Here is a 21,563-nt window from a genome sequence, read left to right as displayed (position 1 = left end):
ACTGGATGGATGTTGGCCGTGAATTCTATTTAGCTGCAGTAGAGATATTCGATAATGTTTTGTTTTTACGGCGATTCCTTCCTTCGGTTAAATTAAATAAATAATAGTTTAAAACAACTAACAAAATACGCTTTTATAGAAAATCCAACTAAAAAATAGAAAATAAATTTTAATTAATTCGAATTAAAAATAGTGTAAGAAAAATGATTTTATTGTAAAAAAGCGTGGAGTGCATGGTGTCAGAAGTTACATTTTTATTTAATTTTTTTAACATTGAATTGTCATCGGTCCTTAATAAGTATACCAAATTTCGAGTTAATCCGACGTTTTGAACGGGGTCAAAATCATGTTCAAAGATTCCGTTACATACTAACATACATACGTCTGAAGCTAATAAAAGCGTATTAAAAAACAAAAGGATTACGTTCAAATGTGCTTTCGTAGCTGCTCTAATGTCGGACTATTACAATAAATTTTGCAGTATTTGTAAAATATCGCAGTATTTCTTACTCTATTCGGGAGTTGTGGTCGTAATAAAAACTACTTTTACAGCTTATTCCCGCTTTTAAAATTACCATTATGAATGTTTTATAGTATTCATGTCATTTGTAAGCATTAAAAGAACGTCAGATGTGACGACGTGTGTGATGACGATTTGACATTATTCGTAAAAAAAACATTGCTTAATTAAAATGTGACAATACTCCAAATTTTATATTTACATCTACTTAAATCTTCGTATGTGATCGATGTGTATTTTAACCATTAAATAATGATGATTTTTTAAAGATTATCGTCTAATTCTTAAACGAAAACGGAAAATCTTGCAATCGCATAGTATATATGCTTAAGTGACTTTAAATTATAAGACTTAAACTATCACCAAACAATCGCCTTAACAAAAATACATATTTGTGGATTACCAATGTACATTGAATGTTACGTGAACAATAATCGCGTCAACCCTCGTACGTGTAATGAGAATACTTGAATATTTGTTAAGGATCACAGATTATACTTTATAATATTTAAGTTATCCCTCGCGTCGCAATTGAGACACGTACTGTATTCGTGGGTTGATGTTTTTTTTTTTTTTTATATGAACATAGTATAACCGCTATTTTAAATTCGCATATTAATGATTACTTCAGTTTTTTTTTAGACTTTCTCACAAGAAATCTAAGACCGTACAGCCTTGATTTAACCGCGTTATTGATGAAGTGCTGCTTATTGACAGGTCAGACTCAGTATCTTTGTAAAAGAAATTTGGTATTCGGATTCTGGTTATACCTGTTCTTATCTCGTATAAGGCTTTGGCACCCATATATCCTAGCCTGGATGTAGTCGAATTTAGAGCGTTTGTGCACTACCGGTGCTCGCCAATATACGACCATATTCATTTACATCGTGAGAACTAAATTTATTTTATAACATCTACATATTTTCAATGATATCGTTTTTGATAGCGCTAATTAAATATTAAACAAAAAAGCTTCAAACAAATAAATTCCATATGAAGTTTATCTATCACGTTTATGATTCGTCTTCTCAAACCGACAGACTACATATTACTCTAAAATGTATTATCTCTTAATTTTACTACATAATATGTCTGTAAATGGATAGTGACCACACGTTAATAAAAAAATATGTTCAATGTGTTCATTAAACAATACTAAAAATGAATCCAATACAATTGTAGTTTTCAAAACTTTGATATTAATTTGGCAGTCGTCTTAAACTAGTGACTGTACCGCAGATAATCTACTCTTGACCTTTTCCATTTTTCTTCCTATTCGTACACTCTTGACAGAGTGGTCGTGGTCATGCATCAGTCGGATCCTGCGATACCGATGCTCTCGCGATGCGACGCCATGTGCCACGATGTTTCGCAGAGTGAGAGCAAACATTTATGTTGGAGTGAGTAACAGATTTTATGAGGTCGGTCCATCGTGTTGGAGATCGTCCGCGAGATCTTTTGCCCTCGACTTTCCCTTGCACCACCAACCGCTCAATGGAGTCCTCATTACGAGTGATGTGCCCGAAGAACTTGAGGATTCGTAATTGGACTGTTGACGATAGTCTCTCCTTGATGTTGAGCTCTTTCAGGATCGAAATGTTGGTACGGTGCGCGGTCCACGGAATTCTGAGGAGACGTCTCCAACACCACATTTCTAGTGCGTCGATCTTACGATGGTCTTGCATCCTCAGCGTCCACGTCTCAGCCCCATACAGAAAGATTGGAAAGACCAGGCATCTCATTAACCGAACTTTTGTATTTTTGGTTATTCTGCGGTCTCTCCAAATCTTTGTTAGCCTCTCAACTGAGGATCTTGTTACGGCGCAACGTCTTCGGATCTCATCTTCGCAGCCTCCAGCGTTGATGATAGTGGAGCCTAGATATACATAGCTATTAACTACCTCGCATCCCGCTATATGTTGGACTTCCGGTTGGTTGATGTTAGCACGATCTACGATCATCATTTTGGTCTTATCACGATTGATCGCAAGTCCAAAATCCAACGCTGTAGTCTCCAGCCGGCGAAGAAGCACCTCGATTTCGTCTCTGGTTGACGCCAAGAGGGTACGCCTTTTCCATTAAGAACAGGAATGATATTCCATTTGAGAAATATATTGACGCTTGAAAGGCAAACGTGACATAAGCGACAATAACTGATTTGTACATAAATGATAGGCAATAAACCATATTCGATGCGCAAAAAATATATATTTCTAGGTCTATTAAAATCATTTCATTCCTACAGCTACTAGCTAGATTCTACTACAGCTAGATTCGTTAAAATGAATTTTGTTTTCAGGTATTTCAACTTTAAATTAGTCTACTGTAAAGTTCACACATTGCTATTCGAATATTGACGACTTGTAAAGTACATTATATGAGCCGAACTTCCTTAGGCTGAAGATTTTTTCAATGAAAAGATTTAAGAAGTATTAAAAAAAATCGACCCTCACCGTTTACGAAATTCATTAGTTCATTAGCAGACCCGTCACTCTGTACAATCATCTATAAAATCCTTTCGAGTCGATATAAGCGGCACTTTTATTAGGTTTAAGTACATTCGGGCATTGTTCAAGACCGAGAGGGGAATGGGGTAGCCTTTTACTAGTCAATTATCAACTTTTAGTCCCTTACTTGTGCTTAAAGGCTTAGTTAATCTCGTTTTTTTTAATCGTACATTTTTAGGGAACTCTTAGGTTGGACGCGCGCGAATTCTTTTAGCTGTTAACTCTTGGCTTTAATATGTATTTAGCCTGCGTTTAATATTATCTAATTTTAGTTCGCAGTGTTTTGTGGTTTGATTTTTATGTGTGCTCGCATCGGCTATTGAATTAATAGCTAATCCTTCTGTAATCATGTGGCATAGAACTATGAATGTAGTCGTGTCGTAACAGGTGAGTTCATGTTTATCTCATTCCTCAGTAGCGCTGGCCACAGCCAAATCTTGATAGGGATTTGTTGGTAGTATTGATTTAATTCTCATAATTCTATATCATTTATTATATAATCAAGTATTTAGTATTTCTTAGACATTTTCGGACACCTCATTAAAGATGCTAATTACTTAATACTTATTATTATTTTCGGTTCTATTCTATTCGATCTCTGGATAGTTTTTTTTTAAAAGCTTATCATTTAGTTGTAACGTCTCGTTGCTCATCTGATGCAAAACGTTTATTGAAATTTATATACTCATATATCTATTCATATTCACATGATCTGCATCAACCAGCTTGAGACATGAGTTCGAATATCAGAAGAATTGGTCGTCAGAACAGAGCAGTCGTACCACACAAGAGTCCTCGGGATAAGCCTTGTTTCAATCAGTCGCCAATTATTTTTTCATTTATTTATCAATACAAATTATATTTGTTTCCTAACGTATATATTATGACTTGAATCGAACAGCTTGTAAATAAAATATAATAAATAAATCGATTGTTTTTTTTTTTTATAAATCACATCTTTAACCTAAAGGAAATAAAACTTGCAACATTGAAATAAAGATTTAATTACAATTGTTACATAATTTTTACTCATAATAATAATAATAATATTAATAGGTATATATTCTATAAATATCTATGTAGAACATTTAATATTAAGCGAATGTATTCGATTTGGTCACATAGTAATTTTGTTTCTAAGAATTCCTTTTTTGTTTAGTTTTTGAAAGCCTCGATCCATTTGATTGGATCACAAAAGCCAGGGCTGTCTTAATTTTTTTTATCGCATCCGAAGTAAAAATATTAATTCAATCTAATAAATTGAAAGTATATCATTTATTTAAAAATAGAATTAAATTTCAATGTGAATAAAAAAGCGCCCTTGTTTCCATGATCGAATCTTAACAAATCTGTATACAATAAAATTATTATAAAGAATCGTTGTATAGTAAAGTAATCGAAAAAATGTTAAAAAACATTTTTTATTTCTGTATGCAACCGCTCGATACAAACATTTTTATTTACACATAGAGAAATTGTTTTTCTGTCGTAATTAAAAAAAAAAAACCGCATTAAGTAATCGGAAATCAATGTTAGTGCTGTTGTAAATATGTAGTAAATTTGGTTCGTTCTTATTTTATTTATTTCAAGGCTATTGCACAGCTTCTCGTATATATATACTTATAATTAGATTGACAGCAGTTACTTCTTAAGGATCGGCTTGTAATCACCGAACGAGTGCGACGTGTGAAATATATCGGGTCAGATGCTTAGGTCGGGGTCATGTCCTCGTATCTAACGTTCACAATTCGACATTTTGTGGAGAAGAAATGATTAATTGATATTAAAATAAAATTTAGCGTTTAATTAATACTAAAGATAAAGAAAGTTATTATTTTTATTTATATTATTCTCGAAAATTGTTTTTGCCAACTCGTTACGGCGTGTTAAGGAAATGTCGAATGTACAACATTTCAATTTGCGAATGAATTCATTTAACGAAAATACGTTCCGGAATATAATTTTATTTACAATGTATTCTAATTATAATAATTTGAAACAATATTTAAAAATTTAAATTTCGAAGTAAGGTCAACAATGTCGCGTACCTGCGAAACTGCGCTTCATACTTTGTACAATCCTCCACAAACTAAAATAGATAATCTACAAAACATTTTTTATATGTATATATATATACAAGACAACAACAATAATCAAATCGACGTCCTTTTATCATTATTTAGACATTAACAAAATTAAACAATAGCTTGCGTTGAACAGGGAAATTTCTGTGTAAAACAAAATATCTGCTTTATTTTTCTTATTACACTTAAACTCTAAACAAATTTATATCTGGCACTTGAACTAAAGAAAGCCTAACGTTCAAATAAAATAAATGTTTGGAAGAACTTAACGAAATGTAGCTACTTATACATTGTAATAAGACCCTTAAAATACATTAAACTCGAGCCGACGAAACAAGGACATTCACATTTTCACTAAAACCAATCGTGGCTCCAACATTCACACATAAGTAATTGCGCTTTCATTTTTGTCTATAAATAATTTGGATATTAATTCTGTTACAATCTTAAATCTATAAAAATACTGAGCAATGTCGATTCTATACAATATTTCGTTAGACATCTGAGTAGTAAATTACCGGTGACAACCATCGTTCAATTCACTAACAACGGTATAAAGTATTTACTTAATAGATTTCTTTATCATTATATGTGCATAATAGTTTAGGAATTTAAAATTACACTATGCGATAAACAAATAAACTTATTTACCAAATCAATTTAATTTTACAAAGGGTCTATCGACCTAGTCGTTTGTTAGGCGAGTTCTATTACCCTACGTATGCGTTGTCTTATCATAAGAATGAAAACGCTGTGCCACTGATGATGTCTTATAGGTTCAAGTTCGTTCCAGCGACCCAGCTCCCACGTGCTTTACCTGAAACAAAAAAAAAAACACAAAATTTATTTCTATCATATCACTCCCAGAGCCCTAACACCTGTGCTGTTCGTTAGTTTTAAAACAATAAAAGTGTCCCTTAAAAAGAATAGCGGTATTTAAATTAACAAAAAAAAAACAAAAAAAAAAAACTACATCTCGATGTCTGTTCCGATTCTATCGCAGCGTCGCCCGCCGCCGAGTTCACACATACAAAACCGAAAAAGAAAAAAAATCTAAACCAATCGAGATGAGGTGACGAAACGCTCAGTCTCATTATCTGAGAATTTATTAACGAATCGTCCGGACCGGAAAACCGAAATGTGAAAGAAATAAAAATTCGACCTCGGCCGCGGTCATCTAAACTTTGTACGGCGTCAATGAAAAAAGAAGTCAAACGAGTTGTCCGGCCGACCTGCGACTGAATGAATCGGAGAGGGACCCGACTCAGGATCGAGCGATAAGACGAAAGATTAGAGCTTCGAAAAAAAGTAAAGCAGCTTTTAATGCTGTGGCAGTGTTGTGAATGAAGAGGATCCATTGAGATTCCGCGCCCACGCACGTTTGTAGATCAGCCACGTTATCTCTCTCTCCTCAACGAGACTCTCGGCGCTGCCCTCATGAAGTTTATCAACAACTCATTTCAGAAATTCACAATGACTTGGATTCTACTATTTCACTAAAAAAACTTAAGTACTGCAAGCAGAAAACTAAATATTAACAGTCATTTAATGTGTTAGTTTAAAAATTAATCGGTTTTCTATGTCGGGACTCGTTATTGACATTAGATTCTACAAACCGATAAATTAATTCCGAGACGTTTTAATGGGATCCCACCGAAGTTTTAGGTACCGATATAATTCAGTGAAATAATAAGTTAAAACGATACAGGCATGTTATTTAAGCCGAAAACAAAAAACTGTCGATTTAAATCCATTCTTTTTGGGGGCTACTTTAAAAGAATACCGCGATAAGGAGTTATTTTCGCGTCAAGGAATTCGAGGGACAAAAAGGCGTGAAAACGAAAATAATACAAAAGGTTTATAGAAGTGAATTTGTGAGCGTTTGGCTTAAACAAAATTCTTGGCGAAGCCGTCCTGTGCGGCGACGTAGCCGGTGCGATTTATTATAATGAGACGAAGATGCCGGTGCTTCTTCTTAGAATACCTTTGATGGCTCTTAGAAAAAAAAAGAAACAAAAACTCGATGTGAAACTAAATAAATCTAAACTTTGTCTAATATCTCGAATTTATCGTGAATCAGTAACTAACTATGCCACAGTAAACATGAATTTAAGAATCATACAAGATTATGTAACTTTACGTAAGTTACTTTTAAAACAAGACGAGGAGAAGGAAGAAAGATCCGAAAACGAATGTTTTCTGACATCACAACATACAAGACCACGTCGAAAAACTATATTTGACTAATGCATTTTCACGACGCGTAATGTATTGCAATTAAAATCAGCTGGCGAAGTTAACGGTCCCGAGTGCCCCGGTGACAGGATTATTTAGCCACGAAATCCGAAGTTACTAAAACAATTAGTGTGTATATTTAGCTTATGAATATTTACGCCTTTCGTTCACGTCGAGGTAGGAAAATCGAGGGAGGCATTTAATGTTATATTATTTAAAATCGTCTTGTTTTTCCCTACCTATGCTGATAGGCTTGGGAGGCTATTTCAGCTTCTCCTTGACGTGTAGGTGAGCTCACGGGGCTCTAACCGGGAGTGTTGCTAACACTGGCCCTAGCAAGAACAGTGCTTCGCAGAGTCTACTACCGGATCGGAATCGTGACCCACTGAGAAGATCCGGCGAGAAACTCAGTGGGCTATGTCTATGGGTTAGTTCATTCGTCAAGCCCTTCATTGCAAGCGACGGGTTCGACGAGGACGGTGACTGATGCTTGTGGTACCTAAAAGCACCGTTAATGGATAAGGAGGATCCGTAATGACGTGTTTAGGGCGACGTCAACTGTTTACCATTCTGTCTACAGGATCGGGTATGTAAAATCGTCATTGTTTAATGTACAAGTATGTTCACTAAGTGTGTAAAGCTATGTGAACTAGCCGCACTACGTGAAGCTAAGCCGGTTGACTATGCCGATCCGTTGTTATGTCAGCTAAGCTAAGACTCTTTCACTTCACCTAGTGCACTCCTTAGGTACCTATTAGTGTCAAACTAAACTGCTTGTACAACACCAACTTGGTTTTCGCTTAGTTGTCGATTTGTACGCAACCACTTTCTAGTTTATTTATGACTAGCTTAGTTCAGATCAGGCTTTGAAGTCAGATTTGTTCGAATGATACATTCATTCTAATAAATTCATTCTAACATTATAGAATGATAAATAACACAAAACTATAGTTTTAGAGCTCGGCAAATACTGTTACTACAAACGAATCCATATACATGAGATTTAAAAAAAGCATATCCGCCGTGTTGGTTCTTTATCGAGATATTATGATCATTTCGATTTCGGTCATCTTACACCCATGTAGGTATGTAAATGGATAGAAAAACTAATTTGGGCAGGTCAGTGGTGTATTGTACGTGGGCGTATGAAACTCGACGTTTCGACATTGACAAATGATGCGAGATTGCAATCTCGTCGCCCTCGAGCCGCGCTACTCCCTTCCGCCTTTAGTCAACTCCATTGTTTTCAATTACCGACATGACGTCCCGGCGCGAGCGGACCTCTGTTGCCAAACCGCAACTCTGTTTATGGCTTTCTCGGTATCTCAACTACGATCGCCCGTTTACGAGTTCGTCCCTCATTCGCGTGTGTGGGTCGAGATGCGTTTTAGCGGTCAACTTTATTTAATCAACAACTCACCGCTCGCCTAGTACTGCAAGAACCGCTTTCAGACGGCCGACGCGAAACCGTTGGGATGGTGAATGGAACTGGAATAGGAAACATTGATCCTTTTCACGTAACGTATTCACGGCTTAGCCTAACAACTGTTGAGAGGGTATCGCTTTTCATTATTTTTTACAGGAGTAACAACGAAAATATTACCTTTTATAGAAGGGTTTGAAGGCCGCAGAGCCTTCGTTGTGGTGAGGTTGATTAGGCTGATGGTTGGTCGGCGCGTGGTGTGGATTATGATACGGGTCGCGTTGAGGTGACTGTTGGTGTCGAGGAAAGCAGTAGCCCGAGCCTCCGCCGCTACCCAGGGGATTCGCCACACTCGGAACTTTCATATTAGGTGGTGTTTGCGGTGGCGTATCCGTTTGTACATCTGGAAAAGCTGCCGGATGCACGCATGGGTGTTGTCCACTGTACTGGCTACCAGGAAATCCTCCGTAGCGACCGTAAGACCCGCTTGCAGGACTTGCCGCGGCGGTTGCAGGTAACGCAAATCCGTTCGAGCTACCGTCAATTGGTGCTGCTCTCTCGGGAGGTCCGTATGAGTGTTGAGGCCACGGCTGCGCGGCGGGAGGAGGCGTTTTGCAGGCTGCGGTGTCTGCCAGCGACCATATTTTCGGTTTGGAAGCCGGAATCGGCACCCCACAGTCTGAAGTTCTTTTAGATTCTTCCTTTATTCCGTAGCTCAGCAGCTGATGGTGCATCCCTTGCAGCATCTCGTCCCCTTTCCGCTCCTCATCTGTAAAGATAATCAGATTCATCGATCATATTTTGTGTCGGATCAGCAATAAACGCGAGCTCACTAGTCGTTGCGTACAGATTAGTCGTCATAGCCACCGTAGCTAACGCGACAACAATAAAGAGGGCTTAAAAGCGTTTTATGAAAAAATCAATAGGACACGGATCGTACAACCGACGTGACCATTACGAGCGAGACGTAAGTTTTAGCTCGTAAGATGCGAAATCTCCGATCACCCTTCGGGAAAGTCGTGTGAAAATACGTTTGGCGTGCAGTGACCCATTCGTTAAGTGGTTATCCGATTAGCGAAGTGAAAATACCACTTTGGGGCGCGACTCCCCTGCCGCGGGCGTGATGCCCGTTGAGATCCCTTTTGTATTTAAGCTGAGCATTTATTTCGCATTTTCCGACGAGGCCCGCGGCACGCCACTCAACTACGAAATATGTTATATGATTAAACGTCAAACAGTTTTCAAACCTCATAATAAAACGATACGAAATTTTAAATAACTGCTGGTGTACTTTAACATAGAAAGCTTTACATGATTTGACAGAATCGTGCGTTTTCCTAAATTATATTTATTCAATCCTGAAAGGAATCGCGATCGATTAATATTTAGATTTTTTCGTTGTAACTGACAACAATTTTAAATGAAATTGTAAGTGTCCGATGCTTTTCGTTTTTAAATTCAATTAATGTACAATTACAAAAAAAAATGTTTATTCAAAGAATTTTGTACGGGCCTAAGTATTATCATAATGCTATTTCCCGCTGTAAAGTGGCTTTCGGGAGGTGCGGGGCGGTTTAGGCCTCTAATGAAATTCACAGACCCGTGAGCGTCGCGAGGGGAGCCTCTGAGGGGACGGGAAGGCGCGACCGCTCGACTTCATTCTCTTTATTCCATTTAATGCTGACTGCTCCTAGCTTTTAAGAGGGGTTATCCGCGTTGCCCTTCACTAAGGATAAATAGGGACGCCACTGATACTCGGCGCGAAGATATTTATCCGGCAAATTGTTTTAATTTTCATTGTATTAATCTAATAAAGGCCCACAACGGTCGGAGATAAGGCCGAAATTGACGGTCCTGCAATAACGGTTTGTGTTTAATGCAATGGTAACGTTATTCGTCTTACTTTTTAAATTTTTAAAAACCTTTGATGAATTATGGATGTTTTAAAATTTATTTTAGTATTATCTCGCGTATGCCGCGAGAGTTTTCTTCTTTCTTGCTTTTTAAGTTGCTTTTTTTTAAATATTTATATTTTTTTACAAAATAACGATGAGAGATATGTATAATTATCTCCTTTATAAAAAAAATGCTAAGTCTAAAATGTCAAATCATCCACTTTCGTTGCTTTGAATTTATTATCAATGATTTAATTAACTATAATTTTCATGAATGCGAACTAATGCGAATAAACAGAAGAATTAGAAATTTTAAACAAAAGCAACGATATAAAATCGGAGCTGTGGAACCGCGACAATAAAAGTTCAATCAACTATTCGCGGCCGATAGTGAGGGAAATCTGCAATAAATATTTATCGGGCACAGGGTCCTATCCCCGAATATGCAAACCGCCGATTTATTGACGTGACGACAAACACGTATCGGAGGGAAGAATCGTGGAAATAGTAACAGCTCGTGCGCTGATGTATACATTTTTCTCTCTTGTGTATTTTAGTTGTCGAACCTCGGGGTGAAGTGAAGCATAATAAAAACTCGTCTCAGTCGCTTAGGGCGTCTAACAACCCCGTTCTCCCCGCAGCGTTCCCACTTTAAGTAATTTACTCCGTGTTTGGAGTAATCCCTTACTTTAATGTCGTTTATTTCACACATAAACGTTCCTTTTGTCGCTAATATTTTTACAGAAATCAGGTATGTACCTATGTGTTTTGAAAATCAAAAAGCATACAGTCGATTAATGAAATACCCTTGAAATTATCAAGAGTTTCATGCCGAACATTTTTTTTATTTCCTTTGTAGGCAGACGAGCATACGGCCCACCTGATGGTAAGTGGTCACCGTCGCTCATGGACGTCAGCAATGCCAGGGCCAAGCCGCTGCCTTCCATAAAGTACTCTCCGCAAGCCTCGTTTGAAGAAGGACATGTCATAGCGCTCGGAAAACCGTGGAGGGGAGTTCATTCCAAAGCCGGATGGTACGTGGCAAAAAAGATCTTTGGAAACGCACTGTCGATGAACGCAGTGGTTCCAGGTAATATGGATCAACTCTGCTCCGATGGCGGGAGGTGCGATGATAAAAAGGAGATGAGGGAATTTAATTGGTGCGAATGTTTTAGTTAAATCAAAACGAACGGGGTACATCGATAGCAGCTGTAGTGCGTTCCTGCAAGCCCGGTCTGCAGTTTACGGCTGAAGTCGCTGCGATTTATTGCTCCTTGTACAAACCACCTCCGGCCGGCGCTATTCCGTTTATGTCCCAACACTCACAACGCGTTTTCCATTAACGCGTTTCGGATTAATATTGTGTTTGCAACGCGTGCGCGCTCGTGACAAAAATTAACATTTATTACTGGGGTCCGGTAAAATTAAGCTTTTATTCATGAGCGGCTTAGCGCGCGATAGTTTGCTATGTTTGTTTACCGATGTCGGACGACGTTCGCGACCTATGGACCGCGTGCGAACACTGCACCATTGGCTTTGTTCGGAACGACTTAAAATGATATATCGCGCGTCACTAACATTGACGTTCCAGTAAAAGAATTGCGTTACGAATGAGTAAGGGTTCGTATTGCTCATTCGTACCTACATAGGTTATATCGATTGTGTAGATATTATGTTTTTAAGGTTCAAATTTGATATCATATCGTCATAAAATGAAAACTGGTGAAGAATTCAAACAAATAAAGTGGTCACGTTATTAATTGTTACCTACTACTAATGGAAAAATATCATATTACCAAAATACATATCTACCTAATATATGGATATTGTTAATTTTAGTTACGTGATTATAGTTTTCGTTGGATTTCAATCAATTATAGTTAATCAACAAGACATCAATATCTACAATATATATTCATTCCGTGTTCTTCAATTACGACAATAATTATTTAACAACACACAATCAGAAGTAAATAAAAACACGTAATGTACCCCCCGTAATTGAACTTCTGCGTTAAAAGAAAATTTAAAATAATTGTAAAATTTAGGTCGAATTGCTTGTTGGAAAAACAAATTTTTCAAACTCACAATTCGAAATACATTTAAAATTAATTAATCTGTTTAAGCTTAGTAAGTCAAGTCAGTAAGTCAAAGTCTCGTCAAAGCTGTCCAAATAACCTATTTTTATTATTGAAATAACTTATAAAATATAATAATATATAGATCTAATTCAATAAGATATCATTAAGAACAATGTCACACAGACATTCATCACACACATCGGACGACGGTAGTTCTCATAGATGTGTGAAGTTTCATTATTAACAGTATTTCGTGCCCCCAGCGGTGATGCTGGCGGCAAGCGCGACGCCTTTCAAACCGCGAATTAAGTACACTTCTACTACAACAATAGTGAGCTTCATTACAAGAGCGTATGCCGGGCGTCAGCCGCGCGTCATCCGTGACACCCTCTCGTCCTGCTTCCATTAGAGCCGTGAAGTTTGCAATGAAAACACTCCTACTCGAAATCATCTTCATTGTAATAACGTCCACTTATAATTTATGTCGACGACAACCAAAACTAAAGCCGCCCTCTCGAAGCGTTCTCACGTACCGTGCCTAATGCGCGTCTGGATTTTATGATTGCATTCAACATAACGATTACGGGAAATCGAATCAAAACGATCTAAAAAGACACGAGTACCTACGAATCGATCCCGAAAATCAAACACAACGAACCTGTAACAATAAAGAATGTTGAAAAAGGGTTCCACATTAAATTGGAACACATTATAAATCCCCAAAACCGTACTTACTTACTTTCCGACGGAATATCCTCATAAAAGAAACGATCCACGAACTCGACAAATCCTTTGGCAAGAACATGAAGTAGGGCAGTTCGTCAGACAAGCCGAACGCGACCTCCGCGCGGCACCCCGTTCTACCAACGAACGGAAGACGCGTTATATGAAATTTGGGCCTCGGCGCCGCCCACTTTACTACGAATAGGAAATCCGGGAGCGAGAAGCGGTTACGCACAGTTACACGCCTGAGACCCTCCTCTCCCCGACACCCGCACCCCGCTCTTACCCTCACCTCCTCTCGATGCCGTACACCCTGCGGGCCACAGCCCTCAACCACGATATGCCAATTCACTCGACGATTTATACACCGACAAAATTAAAGCAATTTTAAATGGTTAACAACGCCGGCGTAATTCGTACATGGAAATAAACACGCACTACTCACATTTAACAGAACAAGCGAGGTAACATTAAATTATTGTCATTCGCAGTCGCAACTAGTAAATAACAACTATCGGACAGTTCATAGGTGGTAATTCGCATAGCAGAGTTGGGAGTTACGTAATTATAGGCAGGGGATGAAGCGTTAAGGCAACAACCGACACTCGACCGACTATTATCAATTTGAAAATAGAAACATCCTTATTTTTGAATTTTCCAGCGAGTGTTGTTTGTTGCGAAAAGACAAAACTCAACGAACCTTTGTGGGATTTAAGTTTATCGTCTTGGTCATCTTTGTCCTTCTCCTCGTCTGAGAGCATCGTGTCGTCGTCATCATCTGCCTTGTTTTTTGGCTCCCACGTCATCTTGTTTTCCTTTTTAAGTCGTCGGCGTGCGTTCGCGAACCACGTCGAAACTTGTGTCAGCGTCATCTTAGTTATGATAGCGAGCATAATTTTCTCCCCTTTCGTGGGGTAAGGGTTCTTCTTATGTTCGTTGAGCCACGCTTTAAGGGTGGCTGTCGATTCTCTAGTAGCATTCTTCCGTCTCGCAGCTAAATCGTAACCGGCTCCGTATCTGTTGACAAACATGCATATACTTACACACCTAAAAGCGAAACGCTTCCGACCTTATATGATACCAATTCGCAGTTACATTGAGTTTCGGAAGAGAACTCATTTACATGAGCGATGTGGTTTTTGATTCTAGAGCTGCTAATGTAATAATAAGAAGAGTGGCATTTTTAATTATTATTGAAAGAGATTCTGCGCATAATAAAATGAACAAAATTAAATTCGGAATATTATTACAGCAAATTGAATAACAAACGACTTAACTGAACAGTGTCATTCATACGTCGAAACGTTTACAGCGGGCAATAAAGTGGCTTTTAAATTTGCAACAGATAGGCGTTTTATATGAGGCAATAGATTTCTCGTTACGACGGCAAAAATAAATCTTCCGCGGCACGAAGCGACATTCGGAACTGTTTTTAAGAGCTCGTTTCCCATTTGCAGCCGCGATCCAGGAATGATCGTGATGAATACGAGCATTTCATTGACCCATAGAGCGTGGAGCCGCCGATTTTATCATAATTGACTTTGCTTTAAACATTAACGCGGCAAGTGTACCTTAAAAAATTAAGTAAATAGATTTTGTCTCGAAACAATTTTCGGATTTCACTTTAAACATCTACGCAATATTAAGGAGGATAAAACGACGGTATCGCGTCCGATAGCCATTTTTATTTCGGTAAATGTTAATCTTGTGATTTAAGCGTCTTGAGAGTTATCTTTTGTTTAAAAGGCGGTTCGTTGCATCTCGGCTGCAATTGCAGGGCGGTGCAGCGCAGGCGTGGGTGGTGTGGGCGTTCACGACATCAATCGATAGCGACGCCATCTTGCGCGCGGACGACACCGGTATTGCTAGTTGCTGATGACCTCCGGCCATGCACAGACCTCTTGAGCTGCATCTCACAGCCGAGCCATTTCTGAGTTTCAAGTGTTAACGTAACGTAATACGAGCGTACGGAATTGTCTTAGTAGATTTCAATTAAAAAAAAAACAAAAGCGAATAGTGTTTGTGCCGGAGGCGCGTATACACAAAGCCTTTAAATCAAGCGGCATTAGTTTGAACACGAATAAGCTCTTTTGAAATCTATGTCGGTCGAGGAGTCGCGCGGCGACGTTTAGGAGAACAGCGCTTTATTGCTTTAATATTTTGTTTGCACGTATGGTTTTCAGCGTTAAGTTCGCTTCAAAAGTTTCGATGCCGAGTTACGTTAATTAATTAGGACAGTCCGTTCGACGCTCGCGTATCGAGAACACGTGCATTCGATTTAGAGAATGTTAATACTTTCATGGGCGGAAACGCTTTTATATCCCACCTAATTTGTTGATTTCAAGTCACTTTAACATATTTAATCATTCGTGACGTATCCTGGATTAATGAAACTGGAATTGGATTTGTGGCTTTTTTCAATCTCACGTAAACATTACTTTTTAGAAGACTTTATTATTTTACGTAAGCAATTCTTTTTTAATTATTTTCCGGCGCGCTTAGTCAACTTGAATTTTGAGGTCGAAGTTACAATTCAGTTGAAGTGAGATAGATATATATTAACTGTCATTTCAAAACTCACGATAGCTTCAAAGCGCCTACGAACTAACTACAAATAGTTGAACAAATTTATAAATTTTTCTGTAGGTATAATACAACGACAAGTCCGCGGCGCAATGAAAAGCGTTGTAGGGCGGGCGGTTACAGTAACAACCGTTGCTACATATTTGAGCTCGAGGAGCATTCAATTCGCGGTATCGGAGGTTTACGATCTGCCCGCTCGGGGGAAACGGGACGCCCTCCCGTATCTAGAGAGGTGATGTTTTATCGATATCGAAACGTTAACAACTATCGATAAATTCGAATTTCATTTTCTATTAAAATAATTCGAATACACGCTCGCGTATTTCAATCTTACGTCGATTATCATAATATTTAACACGTGAACGCCATATGAAAAATTGAGCATTACCATTCAGACCACGATGCTCACCCGTGAGCCATATAAGGGTTCCAACACAAACGCTTCCTACAAGCCACAGATTGCAGTTAACAAACAAAACGCGTATGGAAGTGAACCCTGTGGCCCTTTAGCCGAACCAAACGACGTGGTTTTCAAATCCAATAGAAATTTGTAGTTTTTATCAAGATGATATAGCCTTCTAAAATATTTTAAAAAGTACACGGTAAAAGTCACTAATTTTTATCTTACGTGGAAATTATCGCATTTTATAAATTTTATAAGATGAAAATCTCAAGTTGATAAAAATTACTGATACCCTAATTTTGTCTAAATGATGGTGGGCCGCAAAGTGCTCAACGTGTTAAATTTTGAATTCAATTGAATTAACTCTTAATTTAGACTTCAGTACATAATATTAATAGTGTAAATCAGATGAGAAATGGACTAAGTTAATTTTTATGTTATCGATACTAAGCATATTATATAACCAGTACATCTCTATCGTATGACTATGTATGTGTGACAAGTGCGCGTATATATGTAACAGGGTCCCGAGGGAGGCTCGGGTCGCATTAGAATTAGGATCCTGAACTGAAGCGCGGTAAGGCGTTTCGGAACTGTTGCCTTTATTTGATGTTGATTTCAAATGAAGTTTCGTCGTATGTTACAGGCAAACTGTATACTTTTAGGACGTTTTTAACAAAAAAAAAATTCTCTCAAAAAAAAAATATTTTTATCTAATACAACCCTGAAATTTCAACACAAACTAGAGTACAAAAATTGAAATCTCTATATATAAAAATGAATTGCTTATTTTGGTCTTGAATTATTCGCGGAAGTCCAGGGAAGGTTTAAAAGGTGAGAAAATATAAAAAAAGCTCGGAATTATATAAAAACAAACAATTTTGTTTTTCCTTTGATGTGTCCCCTCGATGTGTCTTTTATTTATCGATTGAGGCACTACGAAGTCTGCCGGGTCAGCTTGTCCCAAATAAATTTATCAGATACTAAAGGTATGTATAATAAAGCACAATGTTTTTGGATATTAAATGCTAATGCTACACAACAAATCGATTTCAAACAAAAACCAAAACAAAAACAAAACTGTAAAACATGAATTAATAAAAAAAATATGTCCTGAAGAGTCGTTTACAAATGAGCCCCGAAAACTCACATAAGTGTCGCCTGAATGAGTATTCTCGTTAACAAACGCTCTTTATTTGGTTTATTTAAAAAAGTAACAACCCAAATCGGTTGGCACACAAATAATTCCCTGAGCGAGCTACGTCGCACGCTCGGGGCGCGGTAATTTCCTGCGTATTTTGATCTCAATGGTGCGGTACAAGTGCTCCCTTCTCTCTTTTCTCTAATTTTTGTACGTTTTCTGTGCTCGAGACTTGTGTTTAAAAATAGCTGAGTAATTTTTCATTTCGGCGCGCGACGGGCGTGGCAGATTACAGGCTGTTCCAAATAATACGCAACGCAACGGTACTTAACTCAAGTACGCTCTCGCTCTCCGTCCGTTACTTATATGTATATATGATTTTCACTGTTCTCGTACCTTTGTTTGGCTATTTATTCGGTCCGATAAACGAATTATTGTGAGCCCGTAACGTTTTTATGACTCTCCCCCGTGAAGTTTTTGTTTTCGAATGAATTCACAATTTTATAAGCAGTCGCGTTACGGGCCGAATGTATTTTGCGGTGTCGCGTTTCGTGTTTCAAATCGTAGTAAATTTATTAAAGGGAAGTGCGTCGTTTATTGTAATTCTGTTATCGATCATCCTATGAGTGAGTTGGATCGGTGAACAATTATGCGAGAGCGCCGAGACTGCTATATATCACAGGGTATTTCCGTACGACTCGTCCCGGCGCGGCACTGCCGTGTCTTTTTTACGCATAAAAACTAATGTCCCCTCTAATTATTTTTAGATTACAACGCACCGTATGCTATATATTAAAACGAGCGCGGCCGAATTGTCAGCATAACTTTGCTTTGATGTATCATGATTTGTTTTTATTTTCGGACAGTTTCATAGTGATTCATGGCCGGATAAATTTCAAGTGCCCCGTGAAACGTGTATTTAATTGATGCTTCCGCATAATGCATTGTTATGACAGTTTCATGACGGCTGTCGCCGATTTATATACGCGTCGTCAGAAATAAAAATTTGTATACGATTTACCGTGGATTCACCCTTGTTCGACACGTTTGACGGGTTGATAAGTTTGCCGAAAACCGTCAAAGCAATGCGTCGACCGATCGCGTTTCAAAGAAAAACTGTGAATTAATCAGAGACTAGCGCGAATGGATGTGGCGTCATTCGTCTCTGTCAGGTTCGCGGGTGGATATGTGTCGAAATGAGAAGGCGAACCGTCGGGAGTGGTTACTCAGTCATTTGTCCCTTGTGGACGACACGCACTGCCTAACGCACGGGTGTGTGTGAACATACCTTTACCCATGACTTACGTATCTCAATTTTTTTAATGGAAGGTATTAGTGTTTAAATACCAACTCATAGTGCAACTTAATAGCGTATTTAGACTTTCTTGGCTTTTTTATTTTGAATGTATGATGTTGCATTGAGCCGCGCAGGATGACTAATTGATTTTTAACACGTTTTTATTGCAAATTACTTCGTTTTATATGGAACTCTAAAACTAACTAATTATTTTATAGGAACATTTCTCGAGAAAACATTCCATAAATGGAGGCCGATAAGAAGAGCCTTAATAATAAAGTGTATTTAAAATAAACCAGCCGATAAACTGGAAATTAAAGTCTAGACGTCTAACTTGGCACATATGTTTCTTCTGATAGCGGGAGATCTATTTACGACAATTTCACTAATTTGAATTAATTGAGACATAAAACTCAAATATCGCTCTGATAAAACCCACAATTAACCCACGAATCTCTTATAGAAGCGCGCACAATATAATTAAATGAAAATTTATTCATGCCACTCTTCGTAGAATAAATATATCGCTCACGAAAAAATCATCTGAACCGAAACGTACAATGCAATAAGGACGGGGCTACATGTGCGCAACATAACAAATATTTATTAAAATCAACACGTTTCGCCAAATACAAACACGAGCCTTTCGCATTGCAATCTATTAGAGAGATAAGTTTCGATAGGGAGGCATTATGTTAATCCGTGCAGGGCGTTGGCTTTATCTAAAGTGGTACGGGCGTTTGGACCACTGGGGCCTCGTGGACCCCGGGGACTTACCCGTAGGCCGCCAGCGTCGGGTCGTAGGGGTAGTAGCCGCCGGAGGGCTGCAAGCCTGCCGACGTCCACGCAGACATCTCCCCGCCGCTCTCCTTCAGCGCGTAAGGGTTACTCTGAAACATCGCACCGTGCAATTAACGACACACAGAAAGTAAATCATCATCATAGTCGGTTACTCATAGCAGAGCAGTCTTGGTCATGTGGAATTCATGTTTATTAAGTAAATATTGAAACGCATTAATATATTTTTTTTATACAGTTAATTTCTGAGAGCTTTCTTCGTAAAATACAGCGCGTATTAATGATCTTATTCTGGGCTATGATTTATTCATTTTTATTTTATTTTAATATATTTGTACACACAGCTGTTAGAAAAAACACGACAGTAAGGATACAGAGTACAAGGGCACTACTTATTTCATGTTGAAATCTATTATTTTTATTATAACAAAGCATTATTCTTCATGCGTGCAAGTTTGTTGTCAGTAGTTGTTTGTAATAAATCGAAATTGGACAAAATTGAAATTAATTACATAAATAAAACACAGAAAATTTTCGTCATACATAAGTCTTAACTAATGTGGTCATGAAAAAATAATTCAAAGTTCGACTGAGTTACTTTTTGTATCGAAATTGGATCTGTCAATAGTGCACAGACATTATGCCGTGATTAACTATTGTTGAAATACCTGTTAATTAGTAAAGTGGCACATTAAAGTATACCATGGTACTCATTTTGAGATTTATTGCCCTTGTAGGCAGACGAGCATACGGCCCACCTGATGGTGAATGGTTACCGCCCATGGACTTCAGCAATACCAGGGGCAGAACCAAGCCGCTGCCTACCGATATTAAATTTTACATGTATTTTCGTTAAACTAATAATAAACAAGCAAAAATGTATATACAAAAAATAATTAACAACATCCAAGAGAGAGATATCCGTCAATAACAAAGCTTACTTGTAATCTGTTAAATCTCGACGCATAAATACATTTTAGTCAATCAGCCTACAAATACGTCGGCTTCAATTTAATTAAAGTTAACTTAATAAAAGGGAATAAACTCACGAGCAACAATAAAAGTCCCAAGTGTACGAGCTGACATATCACTAGTGTATTTGCATAATGTATGGATGCAGAGGGGAAATCTATTAAGGGATAACCCGGGCTCACGGCCCTCTGCGTGATAGCTGTTTAACAACTACGGAGTAAGTGCCTGATGCAGGGCAATGTACCCCAATACTCAACCATTCGAATGCATTAGAAGCAACTAAATTAAAAGTGTGAAGGATGTCGTCCGCTCCGGGCTCTGATGCCCTTGCCCGTAAAGGACCCCTTTGCGCTTTGCATACACTTGGGATGTTAAAATGAAAAGTATTATGGCGCGTGTGATAGCACCGGTTGCTCTTGGAGATAACCGAATAAAAAAAGAGCAAGCTTATTTGTCCCCTCTGTTCGTAATGTGACTTTTCCTCGACAATTTTTCCTAATTTACATCGTTATAATGCTGGGGGATTTTATTTATGACTTGTAATTATAATAGGATTAGACTACAGCTCACGACAATGGGCAATGCTACGGGTACACAATCAGGTGGGCCTCGGTCCGAGAACGACCAAAAAAAAAAATTAACAATAGATAGAACCAACATGGGCGTGTATGGGAGCAATAAAAACCGACAGTTCACCATTGTGCGGAAAAAATAAACAACCCGTAACATTCCTTATTAGAATGGTAACAAGTATTGTGAGATAATAGTATAATTATTGCTATGGAACCGCCGTTAATAGTTGTTCTGACTAAACAGCTCGTTTGTTTGTTTGATTGCTAGAACAAATTGTACGTCTTCGTCATTTGCTCGTGTAACATTGCTGATGACGACTTAAATGAAT

General features: G+C 38.1%; 1 protein-coding gene across 5 annotated transcripts in view; it reads right to left on the bottom strand.

The window, feature by feature from the left end:
• Positions 1–4,014: 4,014 nt before the first annotated feature.
• LOC114244505 (homeobox protein araucan) overlaps positions 4,015–21,563 on the bottom strand; it is a 134,272-nt gene continuing 116,723 nt past the window's right edge. For 3 of the 5 annotated variants that reach the window (XM_089728408.1, XM_089728414.1, XM_028176336.2), the window contains exons 3-7: positions 19,670–19,782; positions 14,169–14,485; positions 8,950–9,538; positions 8,767–8,834; positions 4,015–5,928 (exon numbers count right to left, since the gene is read on the bottom strand). In XM_089728408.1, the coding sequence (XP_089584534.1) occupies positions 8,795–8,834; positions 8,950–9,538; positions 14,169–14,485; positions 19,670–19,782 (1,059 nt within the window). In that variant the 3' untranslated portion in view covers positions 4,015–5,928; positions 8,767–8,794. The remainder of the gene's footprint in view (positions 5,929–8,766; positions 8,835–8,949; positions 9,539–14,168; positions 14,486–19,669; positions 19,783–21,563) is intronic. The other 2 variants (XM_089728419.1, XM_028176337.2) reach the window with 1 other exon arrangement.

This window comes from Bombyx mandarina, chromosome 01, assembly GCF_030267445.1.
Source record: "Bombyx mandarina strain Sakado chromosome 01, ASM3026744v2".
Classification (NCBI taxonomy): Eukaryota; Metazoa; Arthropoda; class Insecta; order Lepidoptera; family Bombycidae; genus Bombyx; species Bombyx mandarina.
This window is presented reverse-complemented; position numbering and strand designations above follow the sequence as displayed.